The 20,290-nt window shown below is 50.9% G+C and overlaps 1 protein-coding gene across 1 annotated transcript in view; it reads right to left on the reverse strand.

Annotated features, from left to right (window-relative positions):
- LOC121285445 (MYC binding protein) overlaps positions 1-19,590 on the reverse strand; it is a 43,854-nt gene extending 24,264 nt beyond the window's left edge. The window contains exons 1-4 of the mRNA XM_041201867.1: positions 19,452-19,590; positions 14,595-14,667; positions 11,982-12,030; positions 5,486-5,615 (exon numbers count right to left, since the gene is read on the reverse strand). Coding sequence (XP_041057801.1) covers positions 5,486-5,615; positions 11,982-12,030; positions 14,595-14,667; positions 19,452-19,466 — 267 coding nt within the window. The 5' untranslated portion in view covers positions 19,467-19,590. The remainder of the gene's footprint in view (positions 1-5,485; positions 5,616-11,981; positions 12,031-14,594; positions 14,668-19,451) is intronic.
- Between the last annotated feature and the right edge of the window lie 700 nt (positions 19,591-20,290).

A 20,290-nucleotide genomic window follows, 5' to 3' on the forward strand; every position in this document is an offset into this window, starting at 1 on the left:
CCCCAGCCTCCACATTCAAAGGATAATCCGCCACCATTTCCGCCAACTCCAGCATGATGCCACCACCAAACACATCTTCCCTTCACCCCCTGGTGGCATTCCGCAGGGATTATTCCCTCCGGGACACCCTGGTCCACTCCTCCATCTACCATCTACCCTTAATGTCACCTATTAGCACATTCCTTAGATAATATCACCACCTTCAACACCTCTTTGTCCTTTTGTCTATGACATCTTTTGACTATCTCCACCTATCACTGGCCCTCTATCCCGCTGTACCTGTCCCACTCCCCTTTAAACCAGCTTATATTTCACCTCTTTTCTATTTTTACTTAGTTCTGTTGAAGAGTCATATGGACTCAAAATGTTAACTATGTTCCTCTCCGCAGATGCTGTCAGACCTGCCGAGTTTTTCCAGGTATTTTTATTTTTGTTTTATAAAGGTTGGGACGCCTTGTTACAACCATACAGGACATTGATTGGACCACAATTGGGGTATTGCGTACAGTTTTGGTCACCTTATTTAAGGTTATATTGGAGGCAGTTCAGAAAAGGGTCACTAGGTTGATTTCAGGGATGAAGGGAATGTCTTTATGAGGAAGGTTGGGTCTATACTCATTGGAGTTTAGAAGAATCAGATGGTCTTACTGAAACATAAGAATCTGAGAGGATGTTTCCCCTAGAACTCAGAGGCACAGTTTCAAACAAGGGATCTCCCATTTAAGATGAAGATAAGGAAGAATTTTTTCTCTTGGACGGCCATTAATCATTGGAATTTACTACCCCAAAAAGTAGCTGAGGCTGCACCATTGAATATATTCAATGCTGAGTTAGACAACTTTTTGATTTATAAGACCATCAAAGGTTATAGGAAGGGACAGGCAGGAAAATGGAATTAAGGCCACAATCGGATCAGCCATGATATTATTGAATGGTGGAGCAGGCTCAAGGGGCCAAGTGGTCTGCTCCTGCTCCTATTTCTTATGTTATGTTCAAAATTATGAGGGGTTTTGATAGATTAAATAAAGGAGAAACTGGTTCCCCTGGCAGGAGACTTAGAACCAAAAGACAGAGATTTCATATAATTGGCAAAGAAGCCAGAATGGTGAGGAGGTGAAGAGTATTTTTGAAAATGTTAAATTTAATTTGATATGGAGCTTGAATATGAAATTTGGTTTGAGAAGTGGCATTTTTACCACATTATAATTAAAAGGTGTGTAACCATTGTTATTCCACATCATAAGGTCATCCAGAAACTTCTCGTCTTCTTCAGTTCTCCACCCAAAAGCAGGTACAACCCACAACGTCACCATCTCCACCACAGCAAGGAGGCGGGTCTTGATCCCTGTGCTGTTGGCACCAATCTAATCCACACTGGCTGTCCAGCCAACCGGCCACCCCAAGGAGTCTGAGTTGTGCACACACTTTTACCACCTGCCATTGATGTTTATTGGAAGGATTTGCAAGTTGATACTCAACATGTTTGGCCACTTTCTGAACACACCTTCCCTGGCCATGAAGTCCTGGAGTAGAACCTGAACCTGCAGCCACTGACTCAGAGGCAGGGGCACTACCCACTGCATCACAAACCTTCTCATCTAAACTAATGGCTGATAATGTTAAACACAGCAAGTTAGATGTGTTATAATACAAGAGATGTTTTCAGCTTTGGGCCACTCTGGGCTGGAGTCCCTGGGTCTAGTCTAGCAGACTTGGGGGGGGGGGGTGGGGTTAATGGTAGAGAAACGTGGACAGTTCAGGTTGGAGAATTAGTGTAGTGAATTGATGACGCCCACAGCATAGGGCCACAGGGGCTGGGTGGCCCACAGAGCAGGACAGTCCGAGGGTTTGTAGAGTTTGAGGAAAGCGTCTAGTTTTATCAGCCTTGATTAAGAATTGCATGCAAATCAATTTTTGTATTTAATATCTGAGATCCCTGCTGATCTCATTGAAAACATCTAGCCACCAGTCCAACAGCTTTTATTGTCAGGACGCTTTTTTTCTTGCTTTATTGTCCAGACCAATCTGGCATTGTGTGTAGTTAACCTGGATGTACCTCAATGCCCAAAGTGTAGCTAAAAAGGTTGGAGGGCTGAGGCACACATTACTACATGGAATAATGACATTTGTTGCATCAACTGAGGCATGCCCCAAACAAGGTCAGGTATGGGTTTTTGATTAATTTTGGTTACCAAGTATCAGGAATAATAGAGAAGGAACAAAAAGGGAGGCCGGCAAGGGAATATTGATTAAGGACAATGTTACAGTTTTAAATAGAAAGGAGATACTAGATAATTCTAGGATATAACTCAACTCAAACCAAATAGGTTAAGGAACAGAAGAGGAACTGTTACACTGCTGGAGAGATTTTATTTCAGCACTCCTACCTGTGAGATAGATAGATGAGCAAAGTCAGCAAATTTCAAAGATAAGTAACAAAAATATGAGGAAACTGTAATAAGTCTCATATAAACTGGGGAAAACTGTACACAACATAGATAGGGACGGGAAAGGATTTCTGACATGCGTACTGGAGAACCTTCTTGATCACTGCCTCCAGTCCAACAAGGAAGGAAGTAGTGTTAGATGTGATTTAAGCAGGGGCCTAGTACAGGTACGTCAGAAAATTGTAGGGCAAAGCTGCAATGGAGCAATATAGGGAATTCAGGAAAAAGGTAGTTCAGGTACAAACTAAGCATGTTTCTTTGAAGGGAAAAGGTAGAATATCCAAAGCTAATGCACAGTGGATGACAAAGGAAATGGAAGTTAAAATAAAACAGAAAAGAGGCTTATGATAAACAAAGAACAAGGTTCAGTTAATAACCAGGGAAATATAGCAAGGATTTCAAAAAAGTTAATACAGAATGCAGGGAGATTGAGAAAAGATTAGCAAATTGTACACCAAAACATTTTGTTAACATATAGCAACATAGGACTTAGAAGCAGGAAGAGGCCAATCAGCCCTTCAAGCCTGCTCCGCCATTCAATGAGATCATGGCTGATCTGGTAGTGGTCCCAACTCCACTTTGCTGTCTGCCTCTCCATAGCCCTCGATTCCCTCATCTATCAAAAATCTGTCTAATGCTGCCTTAAATAATTCAATGACCCAGCCTCAACTGCTTTCTGGGGAGGAGATTATCACATACTAACAATCCCTTTGAGAGAAAACATTTCTCCTCATCTCCGTCTTAAACGATAGATCTCTTATTCTTAGACTGTGTTCCCTGGTTCTAGTCTCTCCCACAGGTGGAAACATCCTCCCGGTTTCTACCCTATCAAGCCCCCTCAGGATCTTATATATTACAATAAGATCATCTCTCATTCTTCTAAACTAAAGTTATGCCTGTTCAGGGTCCAAAAGGAAATCTTCATGTACAAGAAGGTGATGTAGAGTTATAGAAATTTGCAGCATAGGAGGCGGTCATTCAGTCCATCAAGTCTGTGTGGGCCACTAAAGAGCTATACAGCCTAAATCCAATTTGCAGCTGTTGTTCTGTAACTGAGGGTTTCTGCCTTTGCCGCCTTTTCAGGCAGAGTGTTCCAAATGCCCACCATTCTCTGGGTGAAACTGAGTTCCCAACTTACCTCTAGCCCTTCTACCAGTTACTTTAAATCTATGTCCCCGGGTTATTGACCGCTCTACTAAGAAAAATAGGTCACCCTATCTAGGCCCCTCAGATCCACTCTGTTTAAAGAAAATTGTCCCAGCCTATCCAATCTTTCCTCATAGCTAAAATTCTCTATTCCAAGCTGCATACTTATAAATGTCCTCTGCACTCTCTCCAGTGTGATTACATTCTTCCTGTAATGCAGTGATCAGAACCATATGCAGTACTCTAGCTGTGGTCTGACTAGCTGTGTTATGTTAAGTTCTAGCATAAATTCCCTGCCCTATACCTCAGCTAATGAAGAAAATATGCTGTATGCCTTCTTGACCACCTTATCTACCTGTTCTGCCACTTTCAGAGATCTGTGGACCTGTGTTCCAAGGTTCACTAAATCACTGATATATACCATGAGAAGCAAGGAACCTAGTACTGAACCAAAGTTAAAAAAGAGCAGAATATTCTGGAAATACTCAGGTCAAGCAGCATCTGTGAAGAGAAAGATTTAAAAATATCAGGTGCGACTTTTCAACAGAACCGAGGAAAAGTTAGAAATATAATAGATTTTAAACAAGTGAAAGGGGGCAGGGGGTGGGAGAGAAGAACAACAAAAAAGGTCCATGATAGGGTGGATGGGTTAAATGACAAAGGTTTCATGGTAAAAAAGCTAAAGGCAGTGGTAATGGGAAGAAGTAAAGTCACAGATGATGTGTTCAGGTGGGATATGAACAGCAGGATAGCAGCCATCCAAATGCAAAGTAAAGGGATTAACAAAGAAACAAGACAGAAAACTGATCCAGTGAAATAAAAAAAAATAAAATGGTCTAAAATTGCTGAACTCAAAAGTCCAGAAGGTTGTAAAGCATCAAGTTAAAAATGAGGTGCTGTTCCACGAGCTTGCATTGAGCTTCACTGGAACCCTGTAGGAAGCCAATGACAGAGAGGTCATAGTGGGAGCAAGATAGAAAACTGAAATGACAAGCGAAAGGGAGCTCAGGGTCATGCTTGTGGACAGAACAAAGGTGTTTCACAGAGTGGCCACCCAATCTGCATTTGGTCTCCCCAAGGTAGAAGAGACCACATTGTGAGCTGCAAATACAGTATACTAAATTGAAAGAGGTAAAAATATGTCGCTGTTTCACTTGGGAGTGTTTGGGATTTTGGATGGTGGCAAGGGAGAAGATAAAAGGGCAGGCGATGCATCTCTTGCTCTTGCATGGAAAAATGCCAGAGGAAAGGGAGTTTTCAGGGTGACTGAGGAGTCGACTAGGGTTTTGCAGAAGGAACAGTCCCTTCAGAATACTGAAAGGGAAGGGCAGGGGAAGATGTGCTTAGTGATGGCATCAGGCTGGAGGTGATAGAAATGGCAGAGGATGACCTAGTGAACATGGAGGCTGGTAGGGTGGAAGGTGAGGACAAGTGGAATCACATCATGGTTCTGGGAGAGACAGGAAAGGGTGAGAACAGAGTCCCTGAAATAGACTGGATACAGTTGATCCTCAGTTAAGGAAAATAGAAGACATAATGAGAAGTGCTGGTATTAAAGGTTGTATCCTCCGAACAGCTCAATGGAGACTGAGAAACAGGGAGAAGGGAATAGAGTCCTCACAGGAAGTGGAGTGTGACGAGGTGGGAGTCCGAGAGCTTGCAGTTCAAAATGATAATCAAAGCCTCCTTTATTTCCCTCCTTGCTTCTCTTAGGAACCTGGTATACATTTCATCCATCTTACTATTGTAACTTTTGAGATTTGTAAACATAAGAAAATCTAGTATTCATACAGTCCTATCATTCAACAGCTTCACAGAACAGCAGGCTGTCCCACGAACATTGTGAGAGATGGTATTCGTTACTCAGCATGCCGGACAGCATGATGCATTACCTTAGCTTTTAATTCCTTATTTTCCTCCAGCAGTAACTCGTATTTCTGTCTCAGTTCTATCACTTCAAGTCGTAGTGTTTCTACATCTGCAGTCTCAGGGCCTGCTGTTCCCAAATGCTGTTTCAAGAAACTAATATATATATTAAGGAAATAAACAAAGCACATTTTAATACAGTGAGATTGTCACACTATCATTCCAGCTACATAGAAATGAAGGTGAATATAGGATTTATAGAGCCAATCTTCTGTGGCAGACTGAGTCTGATAAATGATCTAAACCAGTCTACAATACCACAAGACACTGTTAATGGAATGTGGCAGTAGAACCAGCACTGGAGTTGCAGTTGCTTAAGCCTTCCAAAGTATACGTTCAGCTCCAGCCCCTCCACCACAGTCCAAAGTGCCAGTTTGAGTCTCTGCAGGTATATCACTGGACAATAATGAGACACCATGAATGAAGAGAGATAAAACTTAAATTAAATAAAAAGCCATACACTAAGTATAGAGATAATAAAGGAAAGGATGACAAAAAGCAATATATAGTAAGGAACAAAGTCAAAAACAATTAGGAAGGCAAATAGGAACGACAAAATTAAGGAATATAAAATTAAATTGTAAACTAGCATGTTTATTTCATTCAAATCCTATTCAATTTCCTTTTGAAATTACTGATTGTCTCCTTTCTCACCACCCCTTGTAGGCAGCGAATTCCAGGTCATTACCACTCACTGTGGAAATAATTTATTCCTCACATTCCCCTCACATTCTTGCCAAGACCTTACATTTAGGCTCTCAATTCACTGCACAGTCAGCTAATGGGAACAGCTTTACTTTGTCCACCTTGTCTAAACCTGTCAATCTTGTTCACCTCTATCAAATGTCCCCTCAAGCTCCTTTGCAATTCTCAAGTTGTGGCCTAACCACAGCTTTATAAAAGGTTCAGCATAACTTCCTGTTTTTGTACTCCATACCTCGATTATGAAGCCCAAGATCCCATGTGCTTTGCTAATTATTCTCAATATGTTCTACTGCCTTCAAAGATCTATTCATGTGAAACCCAGATCCTTACACCCCTGCCAAATCTTTAGGACAGTGCAATTAAATCTATATTGTCTCTTCCAAAGGCCATCATCTCACACTTCTCTATTTTTCACACTTTACACAGTTGGGGTACCTTTGGCTTTAACTTCTTTCTATTTTCTCTGATATCTTCTGAGACAATAATCACCTTTCTTAAGTTTGCTGATCCACTGCCTATTTTTACCCAAATTGCTACTCTTTCAAGTCAGGCTGGTGAGTGGCTTGGAGGGGAACTTCCAGGTGGTGGTGTTCCCATCTATCTGCTGTTGCCTACTCGGATATTCAGGGCTTCCCTCGAGCCCACTTCATATCAGGTCTGCTCACTGCAGCTCTTTCTTTAATTTGGAATCTATTTCACAGAATCTTAGAATTGTTATGGTACAGGAGGCCAATCAGCCCGTCGTGCCTACACCAGCTCTCCGAATGAGCATTATGACTCAGTGTGATTCTCCTGCCTTTTCCCCATACCCTTGCATATTTTTTCTATTCAAATAATTATCTAATGTCCTCTTGAAATCCTTGATTGAACCTGCCTCCTCCACACTTCCAGATAGTACTTTCCAGAACCACTCGCTGTGTGAAGAAGTTTTTTCTTACATTGCATTTGCTTCTTTTGCAAATCATTTTAAATCTGTGCTCCTTCGTTCTAGATCCTCTTATGAGTGGGGACAGTTTCTATCTAATCTGTCCAGCTCCCTCAGGATTTTGAACACCTTTATCAAATCTCCTCTCAGCCTTCTCCTCTTCAAGGACGCCTGTCCCAACCTCTCCAAACTATCTTCATAACTGAAGTTTCTCATCCCTGAAATCATTCTTGTAAACCTCCTTTGCACTCTCTCCAATGCATTCACATCCTTCCTTAGTGTGGCACCCAGAATTGTACACAATTGGCCAGCTGAGGTCTAACCAGTGTCTTTTATAAGCTCAGCATAACCTCCCTGCTCTTGTACTCCATGCCCCTATTAATAAAGCCCAGAATACTGTATGTTTTATTAATTACTCTGTTCACCTGTCCTGCCACCTTCAATGATCTAATGCACAAAGACACCCAGGTCCCTCTGCTCCTGAACCCACTTAAGAATTGTACACTTATTTTATATTGACTCTCCATGTTTTTCTACCGAAATGCATCACCTCATTTCTCCACATTGAACTTCATCTGCCAACTATCTGCCCACTCCACCAACTTGTCAATGTCCTTTTGAAATTCTACACTGTCGTCCTCACAGTTTTCAATGCTTCCAAGTTTTGTTTCATCTGCAAACTTTCAAATTGTCCCCTTCACACCAAGATCTAGATCATTAATATATATCAGGAAAAGCAAGGGTCCCAACCCCTGGGAAACTCCACTACAAACCTTCCTCTAGTCCGAAAAATGCCCATTGACCATTACCCTCTGATTCCTATTACTCAGCCAATTTTGTATCCACGTTGCTACTGTCCCTTTTATTCCATGAGCTATAACTTTTCTTACAAGTCTGTTGTGTGGCACTGTATCGAATGTCTTTTGGAAGTCCATGTACACCACACCAACAGCATTACCCTCATCAATCCTCTTCAAGTTAGTTAAACACAATTTCTTCATTAGAAATCCATGCTGCCTCTTCTTAATCAACTCACATTTTTCCATGTGACTACTAATTCTATCCCAAATAATTGTTTCACCACAGGGACTGCAGCTGTTCAAGAAGGCAGTTCACCACCACCTTCTCAAGGGCAACTAGAGATGGGCAATAAAGGCTGGCCCAGCAAGCGAAGCCCATATCCCATGAATGAATAAAAAAAAGTGATCACTGTCTCCTAAGTGGTCCCCCACTGACACTTGATCTACTTGGCCCACCTCATTTCCAAGAACAAGGTCCAACAGTGCATGATTTTTTTTGTTGGATTGGACATATACTGCTGCAGAAAATTCTGCTGAACACAATCTAGGAATGCTTGCCCCTCTCTGTCCTTTACATTACCACTATTCCAGTCTATATTCGGGTAATTTAAGTCCCTCTTTATAACTACTCTGTAATGTTTGCATCTCTCTGTAATTTCCCTGCAGTTTTGTTCTACATCCTTCCCACTAGCTGGTGGTCTACTATAGACTACAATGAGCAATGTAATTGCACCCTTTTTGTTCCTTAGCACTAGGCAAATTGATTCTGTCCTTGAACCCTCTGGGACATCCTCTTTCTCCAGCACTGCAATGCTCTCCTTAACTAAGCCCACCACCCCTCCTCCTTCCCTTCCCTTTCTATCTTTTCTGAACACCTTGTACCCAGGAATATTTAACACCCAGTCCTGCCCTCCTTGAGCCAGGTCTCTGTTATCGCCATATCATATTTCTGCATGACAATCAGTGCCTGTAACTCCCTAATCTTATTTACTATACTCCGTGCATTCACATACATGTGCAGTAACCCTGATTTAGGCGTCATTACTTTCTCCCTTGCCCCAACTCCATCTTTTAACTTACTATTCTTTATACTAGTGCTTTCTGTCTCTCCCAATATTTTGTGTAGCTTGCTATTCCTCTCTAATATTTTTTCTTGGTTCCTACACCCCTGCCAGGTTAGTTTAAAGCCCTCCCAACAGCACTAGCAAAACGCCCCTCAGTCCCAGCTCTGTTCAGATGCAATCCGTCCAGCTCGTAGAGGTGCCACCTCCCCCAGAGCCAGTCCCAATGTCCCAAGAATCTAAAGCCCTCCCTCCTGCACCATCTTTCCAGCCACGCATTCATCTGTCTTATCCTCCTATTTCTGTATGCACTGGCACGTGGCACTGGGAGCAATCCAGAGATTACTACATTAGAGGTCCTGCTTGCTAATGTTCTACCTAGCTCCTTAAATTCTGATCGCAGGGCCAGATCCCCCTTCCTACCTAAGTCAATGGTACCAATGTGGACCATGACCTCCGACTAATCACTCTCTCTGTTCCTTCCTTTTAGCTTAGCTTAATGGATCTATTCCGGATTCCTATCTTTGTCCATTACCTGGGACTTCCTTCTGGGACCTCTCCCAGTTCCCCTCCCGTGTCCTGCTCCTTGGGACACCTATTTGATAATGGTATTGTGGTTCAGGTCATCTGACCTGCTTTTCTTGCCGTTTGCCCTTCCTTGCTTCCGCACAGGCACCCAGGACCAGCCTGAAGGTGGCAAAATAAACAAACTGCGCATGTGTGGCCATTTCCCAGATAGCGCTTATGCAAAAGGCCAGAGGCTCATCGGGAACTGGAGCTCCCAACCTCATACTTCAAATTAAGGAATCTGCGTTTCATCAAAATGTTAACTTTTTGTGATTCATGTACAAGGGCACCCACATGTCTCTGAGTGTAAACATTTCCCAGTTTCTCAGCACTCAACAAATATTCTGGCTTTTTATTTTTCTCTCCAAAGTGGATAGCTTCACACCGCCATTATAATCCATCTGACAAGTTTTTACCCACTCACCCAACATATCTATATCCTCTGCAGCACCTTCGTATCTTCACCACTTACCTTCCCATTTTATAATATACCAAGTTTGCTGATGATAGTCAGTCCTCTCATCTAAGTCATTAGTGTTGATTGTAAATGGTTTTGGTCCAAGTACTGATCCTTGCATTATCTTGATAGTCACAGTCTGCTGACTCTGAAAATGTGGCATTTATCGCTACTGTTTCTGTCTTTTAATCAATCCTCAGTCTTGGCTAATATAATACCAAATTTTATTTACTCGTTCATGGGATGTGAACATACCAGCATTTATTGCCCATCCCTAATTGTCCTTGAGGTGGTGGTGAGGGATCACCTTCTTGAACCGCTGCAGTCTATGTGGTGTAGATACACCCACAGTGCTGTTAGGGAGGGAGTTCTTGTATTGCTTCTTGTAGTTGGTACACGTTGCTGCTACTGTGCCTCGGTGGTGGAGGGAGTGAATGTTTGTGGATGTGGTACCAATCAAGCGGGCTGCTTTGTCCTGGATGATGTTGAGTTTCTGTTGTTGGAGCTGTACTCATACAAGCAAGTGGAGATTATTCCATTACACTCCTGACTTGTGTCTTGTAGGTTGTGGACAGACTTTGGAGAGTCAGGAGGTGAGATACTCGCTGCAGGATTCATAGCCTCTGACCTGCTCTTGTAGCCACAGTATTTTTACGGCTGCTCTACTTCACTTTAAGTTCAATTGTGCAATCACCAGCAAACATCCCCATTTCTGACCTTATGATGGAAGGAAGATCATTGATGAAGCAGCTGAAGATGGTTGGGTTGAGGACACTACCCTGAGGAACTCCTGCAGTGATGTCCTGGAACTGAGATGATTGACGTCCAGTAACCACAATCATTTTCCTTTGAGCTAGGTATGACTCCAACCAGCAGAGAATTTCCCCCCTCGATTCCCATTGAACCAGTTTTGCTAGGGCTCCTTGATGCCACTTGGTCAACTGCTGCTTTGATTTCAAAGGCAGTTACTGTCACCTCATCTTGAGCTCTTCTGTCCATGTTTGGACCAAGGCTGTAATGAGGTCAGGAGCTAAGTGATCGTGGCAGAACCCAAACTAAGTGTCAGCGAGCAGGTTATTGCTGACTAAAAGCCACTTGATAGCACTGTCTACGACACCTTCCATTACAATGCTGATGATTGAGAGTAGACTGATGGGGCAGTAAGTGGCCAGGTTGGATTTGTCCTCTATCAGTTTTAACATAGTTATCAAAAGTATAAACAATATTCAGTATTTTCTTTGAAACTATTGGCAGCTTGTATGAATTACTCTATTGTACTTGTTTTTAAGTAGAATGAAAAGGAGCACTCAAACTTGGGCATCACTTGAAGCTAAACATTACAGTCAAGGAGTAAGCAGTTATCAATAGAACAATCTGGGTCAAAACACAAGTTAAGAGTTTTCGTGGTAGGAAAGAAGCAAAGCCATCTCACTCCTGTCATCTGGATATTATGGAAGTAGAGCCCCCATCTGTAAAAAAGGGATTGCAATGCTGGCATTTAACCCAACAGGATTCCTGCTAAACTATTTGCCAGAAAATTTAAAAATCCAGAAATTAAACAATGACATCAGTACAAGTGACCATTCAGTCATCAGAATGTCATAAATATCCAACTGGGTTTCTCATGTCCTGAGGAAATCAGCCGTCTTTAGCCTGCCTGGTCTATATATAAATTGAACCCCATACCAACAAAGGTGGCTCTTACATGCCCTCAGAAACGGTCACAACAAGCCACTCAGTCTATTAAACTGATACACTGGTTCAAGGCCATCAAAATCATTACCACCTTATCAGGGAAAAAGAACCATGAGGAATAAATACTGACCTTTTAGCAACATGTACATCTCAAGAATGAATAAAAGCTCCACAGCTTTACCAAAGTATAGTAATGTCATGGCCATACAAATGAGTCACTACTTGCGGAATAAACGGATCAGTAAAGGATACTCCATTGCATTGTTGGGCTTCTCCGGCTCCTCATAGAGGGCGACCAGCACTGAAAAACAAAGCTCTTTCAATTCTATACATTTAATGCAAAGACCAGAAAAGCACTCAAATACGAGGGAGGGAAGAGTGTGCCTGGAACATTATGGGCTCTGGTGTCAGATTGCCCTGTCAGAACCCAACGTGAACAATTGTGAATCGGATATTGGTGAGTTAAATGCTGTCAATGCTACTTTCCATCATTTTGCTGTTCGACAGTGGACTGCTGGGGTAGCCGGGACTGCATCGTCCTTCACTGGACAACTTTCCACAGACACTTCCTCCTACCTCCCCCTGGCCCATGACCCCACCACTGAACATCAAGCCATTGTTTCCAGGACTGTCATTGACCTCATCTCCTCTGGAGGTCTTCCCTCCACAGCTTCCAACCTCAGTTTCCCAACCTCGGATGGCCCGCTTCTGCCCCATACCCAAAATCCACAAACAGGACTGTCCCGGCAGACTGATCGTGTCAGCCATGGAACTCATTTCTTGCTATCTTGACTCCATTCTCTCTCCCCTTGTCCAGTCTCTTCCCACCCACATCCACGATTCCTCTCACGCCCTATATCATATCAACAATTTCCAGTTCCCTGGCCCCAACCGCCTCCTCTTCATCATGGAATGTCCAATCCCTCTACACCTCCATGTCCCACTGGTCTGAGGGCTCTCCGCTTCTTCCTTGAACAGAAGCCCGAACAATCCCCATCCGCCACAACTCTCCTCCGTCTTGCTAAACTTATTCTCTCATTGAACGATTTATCCTTAAACTCCTCTCACTTCCTCTAAATAAAAGGTGCGGCTATGGGTACCCCCATGGGCCCCAGTTATGCCTGATTCTTTATGGGGTATGTGAAACATTCCTTGTTCCAGTCCTGCTCAGGCCCTCTCCCACAACTCTTTCTCCGATACTTCGATGACTGCTTCGGTGCCGCATCACGCTCTCGTCTGGACCTGGAAAAATTTATTAATTTTGCTTCCAATTTCCACCTCTCCATCATTTTCATGTGGTCCATCAATGACACTTCCCTTCCCTTCCTGGACCTCTCTGTCTCAATTTCTGGTGATAGACTGTCCAACAATATCCATTACAAGCCTACCGATTCCCACAGCTACCTTGACTACAGCTCCTCACACCATGCTTCCTGTAAGGACTCCATCCCATTCTCTCAGTTCCTTCGCCTCAGTCGCATCTGTTGTGATGATGCCACTTTCCAAAACAGTTCCTCTGACATGTCTTCCTTCTTCCTTAACCGAGGTTTTCCACCCATGGTGGTTAACAGGGCCCTCAACCACATCCGGCCCATCTGCCACGCATCTGCCCTCACACCTTCCTCTCCCTCCCAGAACCTTGATAGGGTCCCCCTTGTCCTCAATTATCACCCCTGCAGCCTCCGCGTTCAAAGGATCATCCTCCGCCATTTTCGCCAACTCCAGCATGATGCCACCACCAAACACATCTTCCCTTCACCACCCCCGCCCCCCCAAGCATCTTTCCGCAGGGATCATTCCCTCCGGGACACCCTGGTCCACTCCTCCAGCACCCCCTACACCTCAACCCCCTCCCACTGCACATTCCCATGCAACCGCAGAAGGTGTAACACCTGCCCCTTTACTTCCCCCCTCCTCACCATCCAAGGGCCCAAACACTCCTTTCAAGTGAAGCAGCGCTTCACTTGCACTTGCCTCAATTTAGTCTACTGCATTCGTTGCTCCCAATGCGGTTTCCTCTACATTGGAGACACCAAATGCAGACTTGGCGGAACACCTTCAGTCTGTCTGCAAGCTTGACCCAAACCTGTTGCTTGCCATTTCAACAACCCTGCTCTCACGCCCACATGTCTGTCCTTGGTGCAATGTTCCAGTGAAGCTCAACGCAAACTGGAGGAACAGCACCTCACCTTCCGACTAGGCATTTTACAGCCTTCTGGACTTAATATTGAGTTCAACAATTTCAGATCATGAACTCTCTCCTCCATCCCCACCCCATTTTTCTAATTTTTTAAAATATATTTTTCTTTTCGCACCTATTTATTTTTAAAATTTATTTCCATCCATTGTTTTATCTCCACCTTTTAGCCTATTTCAATCCCTTCCCCTTACCCCATCCCCACTAGGGCCATCTGTCACTCTTCCTGCTTTCTACCTTTAATGTTACCGTTAGCACATCCTTTAGCTAATATCACCACCATCAACACCCCTTTGTCCTTTTGTCTATGACATCTTTGGCAATCTCTTCTTTGCCTCCACCAGCTTATATTTCACCCCATTTCTCTATTTTCTTAGCTCTGATGTAGAGTCATACGGACTCAAAACGTCAACTGTATTCCTCTCCGCAGATGCTGTCAGACCTTCTGAGTTTTTCTAGGTATTTTTGTTTTTGTCCAACTTTCCACATTGTTGGCTCAACGTCAGTTTTGTAGCCGGACTGGAACAGCTTGTCTAGAGGCCATCTACGATTCCCAGGATCTTATCAGGTCACAGAGATTTCTCTGTATCCAAGAAACAGAGTTCTTTCTTGATATCGCTTTGGGTGAAACGGAATATAAAACAATACAAGTGAAAACAGCACCTCACCTTTTGTAAGCATATCCAACACACCACCCTTTTCTAAGTATCTACGAAATTGTTCTCTTCGGGAATCGCCTGCCTGAAGTTAACAAGAGATATAATGTTTGTGTGTTTATGGAACAAATGTGCACATCCATATCAGTAACACCAAACCATCCACTCATCCTCCCTCTTTCTCCCTTACTCCCACCTCCATCCCTCCCAGCTTCCCATCTATTATCCTTGCCCAATCCCAATCGCTCACTATCACCCACTGTTTATTTCCTTTCCTCTAAACATCCCTTTCTGCTCGTACCTCACTCCCCCAAACACCTCCCAATTGGTCCACACCCTCCACTCGTTCCCACATGCTGGGACCCTCTCACAGCCACCCCCGCACCCATTCCCCTCCCACATGCTGGGACCCTCTCACAGGCACCCCCTCCCCTCCCCCACACAGCCTCCTCTCCTGCTCCCTTCCCTCCCCACTCCTCCACCCATCCCCCTCCCCCTCCAACCCCACGCACCCTGTCCTCCCCCTTCACCCCCATGCACCCTCCCCTCACCTTCCACCCCCACGTGCCCTCCCCCACGCGCCCTCCCCCAGACCCCCCACGCACCCTACCCCCCAACCCCGCGCACCCCCCCCATCCAACCACCAGCACCCTCCCCTACCACACACACCCACCCCCAACCCCCCACGCACCCTCCCCCACAACCGCCACACAGCCCCCACCCCGCCTCCCCCTCCCCCCACCCACCACCCCTCACTCCCCCCACCACTCCACCCCCCCCTCACTCCACCCCCCACCCTCCCTCACACCACCCCACCCATCGACCAGCACCCCACCTCCCCCTCCCACCCCTCCCCCCCACACCCATCGACCAGCACCCCACCACCCCCCCAAACCCCCCTCCCACCCCACCCTTCCCCCAAACCCCCCTCCCCCCCACCCCCAACCCTCCCCCCCAACCCTTCCCCCCACCCCCAACCCTTCCCCCCACCCCCAACCCTCCCTTCCCCCCACCCCCAACCCTCCCCCCACCCCCCTCCCCCCCCACCCTTCCCCCCACACACCACCCCCCCCCCCCCACCCCCAACCCTCTTCCCCCACCCCCAACCCTCCCACCTCCTCCCCCTTCCCTCCCCCAACCTCACTCCCCCCTCCCCCACCTCCTCCCCCCGCCCCCAACCTCACTCCCCTCCCCCCCCCACCCTCCCCCCCCCCACCTCCCCCCCCAACCCTCCCACCTCCCCCCCCACCCTCCCCCCCACCCTCCCCTCCCCCCCTCCCCCAACCTCACTCCCCCCACCTCACTCCCCACACCCTCCCCCCTCCCCCCTCCCCCAACCTCACCCCCCCACACCCTCCCCCCCCACCTCCCCCAACCTCACTCCCCCCTCCCCTCACCCTCCCCCCACCTCACTCCCCCCTCCCCCCACCTCACTCCCCCCTCCCCCAACCTCTCTCCCCCAACCTCACTCCCCCCTCCCCTCCCCCAACCTCACTCCCCCCTCCAACCTCACTCCCCCCTCCAACCTCACTCCCCCCTCCCCTCCCCTCCCCCCCCAACCTCACTCCCCCCTCCAACCTCACTCCCCCCTCCCCTCCCCCCCTCCCCCCCCAACCTCACTCCCCCCTCCAACCTCACTCCCCCCTCCCCTCCCCTCCCCCCCTCCACCCCCAACCTCACTCCCCCCTCCCCCCTCCCCCCCAACCTCACTCCCCCCTCCCCTCCCCCAACCTCACTCCCCCCTCCCCTCCCCTCCCCCAACCTTACTCCCCCCTCCCCTCCCCCAACCTTACTCCCCCCTCCCCTCCCCTCCCCCAACCTTACTCCCCCCTCCCCTCCCCTCCCCCAACCTTACTCCCCCCTCCCCTCCCCCAACCTTACTCCCCCCTCCCCTCCCCTCCCCCAACCTTACTCCCCCCTCCCCTCCCCTCCCCCAACCTTACTCCCCCCTCCCCTCCCCCAACCTTACTCCCCCCTCCCCTCCCCTCCCCTCCCCCAACCTTACTCCCCCCTCCCCTCCCCTCCCCTCCCCCAACCTTACTCCCCCCTCCCCTCCCCCAACCTTACTCCCCCCTCCCCTCCCCCAACCTTACTCCCCCCTCCCCCAACCTTACTCCCCCCTCCCCTCCTCCCCCCCCCTCCTCCCCCCTCCCCCCCCAACCTTACTCCCCTCCCCCCTCCCCCCTCCCCCCCCAACCTTACTCCCCCCTCCCCTCCCCTCCTCCCCTCTCCCCCCTCCCCTCCCCTCCTCCCCTCTCCCCCCTCCCCTCCCCTCCTCCCCTCTCCCCCCCAACCTTACTCCCCTCCCCCCCTCCCCCCTCCCCCCCCAACCTTACTCCCCCCTCCCCTCCCCCAACCTTACTCCCCCCTCCCCTCCCCCCTCCCCCAACCTTACTCCCCCCTCCCCTCCTCCCCCCCCTCCCCCCTCCTCCCCCCTCCCCCCCCAACCTTACTCCCCTCCCCCCCTCCCCCCTCCCCCCCCCAACCTTACTCCCCCCTCCCCTCCCCTCCTCCCCTCTCCCCCCTCCCCTCCCCTCCCCTCCTCCCCTCTCCCCCCTCCCCTCCTCCCCTCTCCCCCCTCCCCTCCCCTCCTCCCCTCTCCCCCCCAACCTTACTCCCCTCCCCCCCTCCCCCCTCCCCCCCCAACCTTACTCCCCCCTCCCCCCTCCCCCCCCAACCTTACTCCCCCCTCCCCTCCCCTCCCCTCCTCCCCTCTCCCCCCCTCCCCTCCCCTCCTCCCCTCTCCCCCCTCCCCTCTCCCCCCCTCCCCTCTCCCCCCTCCCCCCCCCTCCTCCCCTCTCCCCCCTCCTCCCCTCCCCTCTCCCCCCTCCCCCCCCCTCCCCTCCCCTCTCCCCTCTCCCCCCTCCCCTCCTCCCCTCCCCTCTCCCCTCCTCCCCTCTCCCCCCTCCCCTCTCCCCTCCCCCCCAACCTCACTCCGCCCTCCCCCTCCCCTCCACTCCGCCCTCCCCCTCCCCTCCCCCCCAACCTCACTCCACCCCCCTCCCCCCCTCCCCCCCAACCTCACTCCCCCCTCCCCTCCCCCCCAACCTCACTCCACCCCCCTCCCCCCCTCCCCCCCAACCTCACTCCCCCCTCCCCTCCCCCAACCTTACTCCCCCCTCCCCTCCCCTCCCCCAACCTTACTCCCCCTCCCCTCCCCCAACCTTACTCCCCCCTCCCCTCCCTCCCCCAACCTTACTCCCCCCTCCCCTCCCCTCCCCCAACCTTACTCCCCCCTCCCCTCCCCTCCCCCAACCTTACTCCCCCCTCCCCTCCCCTCCCCCAACCTTACTCCCCCCCTCCCCTCCCCTCCCCCAACCTTACTCCCCCCTCCCCTCCCCCAACCTTACTCCCCCCTCCCCTCCCCAACCCTACTCCCCCCTCCCCTCCCCCCTCCCCCAACCCTACTCCCCCCTCCCCTCCTCCCCCCCTCCCCCCTCCTCCCCCCTCCCCCCCCAACCTTACTCCCCCCTCCCCCCCCCAACCTTACTCCCCTCTCCCCCCTCCCCTCCCCTCCTCCCCTCTCCCCCCCAACCTTACTCCCCTCCCCCCTCCCCCCCCAACCTTACTCCCCCCCTCCCCTCTCCCCCCCTCCCCTCCCCTCTCCCCCCCTCCCCTCCCCTCTCCCCCCCTCCGCTCCCCTCCTCCCCTCTCCCCCCCAACCTTACTCCCCTCCCCCCCTCCCCCCTCCCCCCCCAACCTTACTCCCCCCTCCCCTCCCCTCCTCCCCTCTCCCCCCCTCCCCTCCCCCCCCTCCCCTCTCCCCCCTCCCCTCCAACCTCCCCCCCTCCCCCTCCCCCCTCCCCCCCTCCCCCCTCCCCCCCAACCTCACTCCCCCCCCCTCCCCCCCTCCCCCTCCCCCCTCCCCCCCAACCTCACTCCCCCCCCCTCCCCCCCTCCCCCTCCCCCCTCCCCCCCAACCTCACTCCCCCCCCCTCCCCCCTCCCCCCCAACCTCACTCCCCCCCCCCTCCCCCCCTCCCCCTCCCCCCCAACCTCACTCCCCCCCTCCCCCCTCCCCCCCAACCTCCCCCCCTCCCCCCCCCCCCCCCCCCCTCCCCCCCTCCCCCTCCCCCCCCCCCCCTCCCCCCCCTCCCCTCCCCCCCCTCCCCCTCCCCCCCCCCCCCCCCCCCCTCCCCTCCCCCCCCCCTCCCTCCCCTCCCCCCCCCCCCCTCCCCCCCCCCCTCCCCTCCCCCCCCCCCCCTCCCCCCCTCCCCCCCTCCCCTCCCCCTCTCCCCTCCCCCTCCCCTCCCCCTCCCCCCCAACCTCACTCCCCCCCTCCCCCTCCCCCCTCCCCCCCAACCTCACTCCCCCCCCCCTCCCCCCCAACCTCACTCCCCCCCCCCAACCTCACTCCCCCCCCCCCCTCCCCCCCAACCTCACTCCCCCCCCCCCCTCCCCCCCAACCTCACTCCCCCCCCCCTCCCCCCCAACCTCACTCCCCCCCCCCTCCCCCCCCAACCTCACTCCCCCCCCCCAACCTCACTCCCCCCCCCCTCCCCCCTCCCCCCCCAACCTCACTCCCCCCCCCCCTCCCCCCCAACCTCACTCCCCCCCCCCCCCCCAACCTCACTCCCCCCCCCCCTCCCCCCCAACCTCACTCCCCCCCCCCTCCCCCCTCCCCCCTCCCTCCCCTCTCTCCTCTCCCCCCCCCTCTCCCCTCTCCCCCCTCTCCCCACTACCCCCTCTCCCCCCTCTCCCCACTACCCCCTCTCCCCTCCCCACACTACCCCCACCCCTCCCACGTCCCCCCACTACCCCTCCCACGTCCCCTCCCCCCACGTACCCCACCCCACGCCATGCCACGCACCCTCCCCATCCGTTCACGCAACCCCCTCCCCTCACTCCCCCTCCCTTCTCTGCACTTTACCCGGTAATGCGCCATGTTCCTGTACTTCCTGCTGTGAAGCCCGCACTGCACCGTCTGTTTCCGGGATTTATTTCCATGCCGACCAGAGGAGCGCTGTAACCGTCAGAGGTCAAAGGTGTCCGTGTGGCCATTCACTCAGTACCCCTCTCTCTCTCTCTCTCTGTCCCCTAGCGACCAATCACAGCACAGCTCGCTCCGTGAACCACTAACACAGCCTCTTGCGCCACCTCAGTCGGCCAATCAGCACCCACTCCACCCAGCGACGCTGCCAATCACCCCCTGTCCCTTACACAAGCAGCCAATCACAGCTCATCCCACTCTATGAGTAGCCAATCACAGGCCAAGGGCGGACATGTCGGCACGAGAGCAGGATAGGGTGTGGAAATGGCAATGGGAAGGCTTGGGTCGTGTTTGCAGATTGAGCGAAGATGTTAGCAAAGGTGTTCGAAGGTTTGGGAGTGATAAAAGGATGCTTGGAAAACATCGATGGGATTAGACAAACATCAACATGGATTTATGAAAGGGAAATAGTGTTTGACAAACCTACTAGAGTTTCTTGAGGATGTTAAGCAGTTAAGAAGGCAAAAGGTATGTTGGTGTTTATCGTGAGAGGACTTGAGTACAGGAACAAGGATGTCTTACTGCAGCTGTACAGGCCCTTGGTGAGACCACACCTGGAGTATTGTGTGCAGTTTTGGTCTCCTTACCTAAGAAAGGATACACTTGCCATAGGGGGAGTGCAGCGAAGGTTCACCAGACTGGGCTGTCAGAATTGTCATATGAGGAGGGACCACTAGGGGTGCGGGGGGGGGGGGGGGAGCTTGGGGTGGGCTTCCCAG

The sequence above is a fragment of the Carcharodon carcharias genome, chromosome 13, assembly GCF_017639515.1.
Source record: "Carcharodon carcharias isolate sCarCar2 chromosome 13, sCarCar2.pri, whole genome shotgun sequence".
NCBI lineage: Eukaryota > Metazoa > Chordata > Chondrichthyes > Lamniformes > Lamnidae > Carcharodon > Carcharodon carcharias.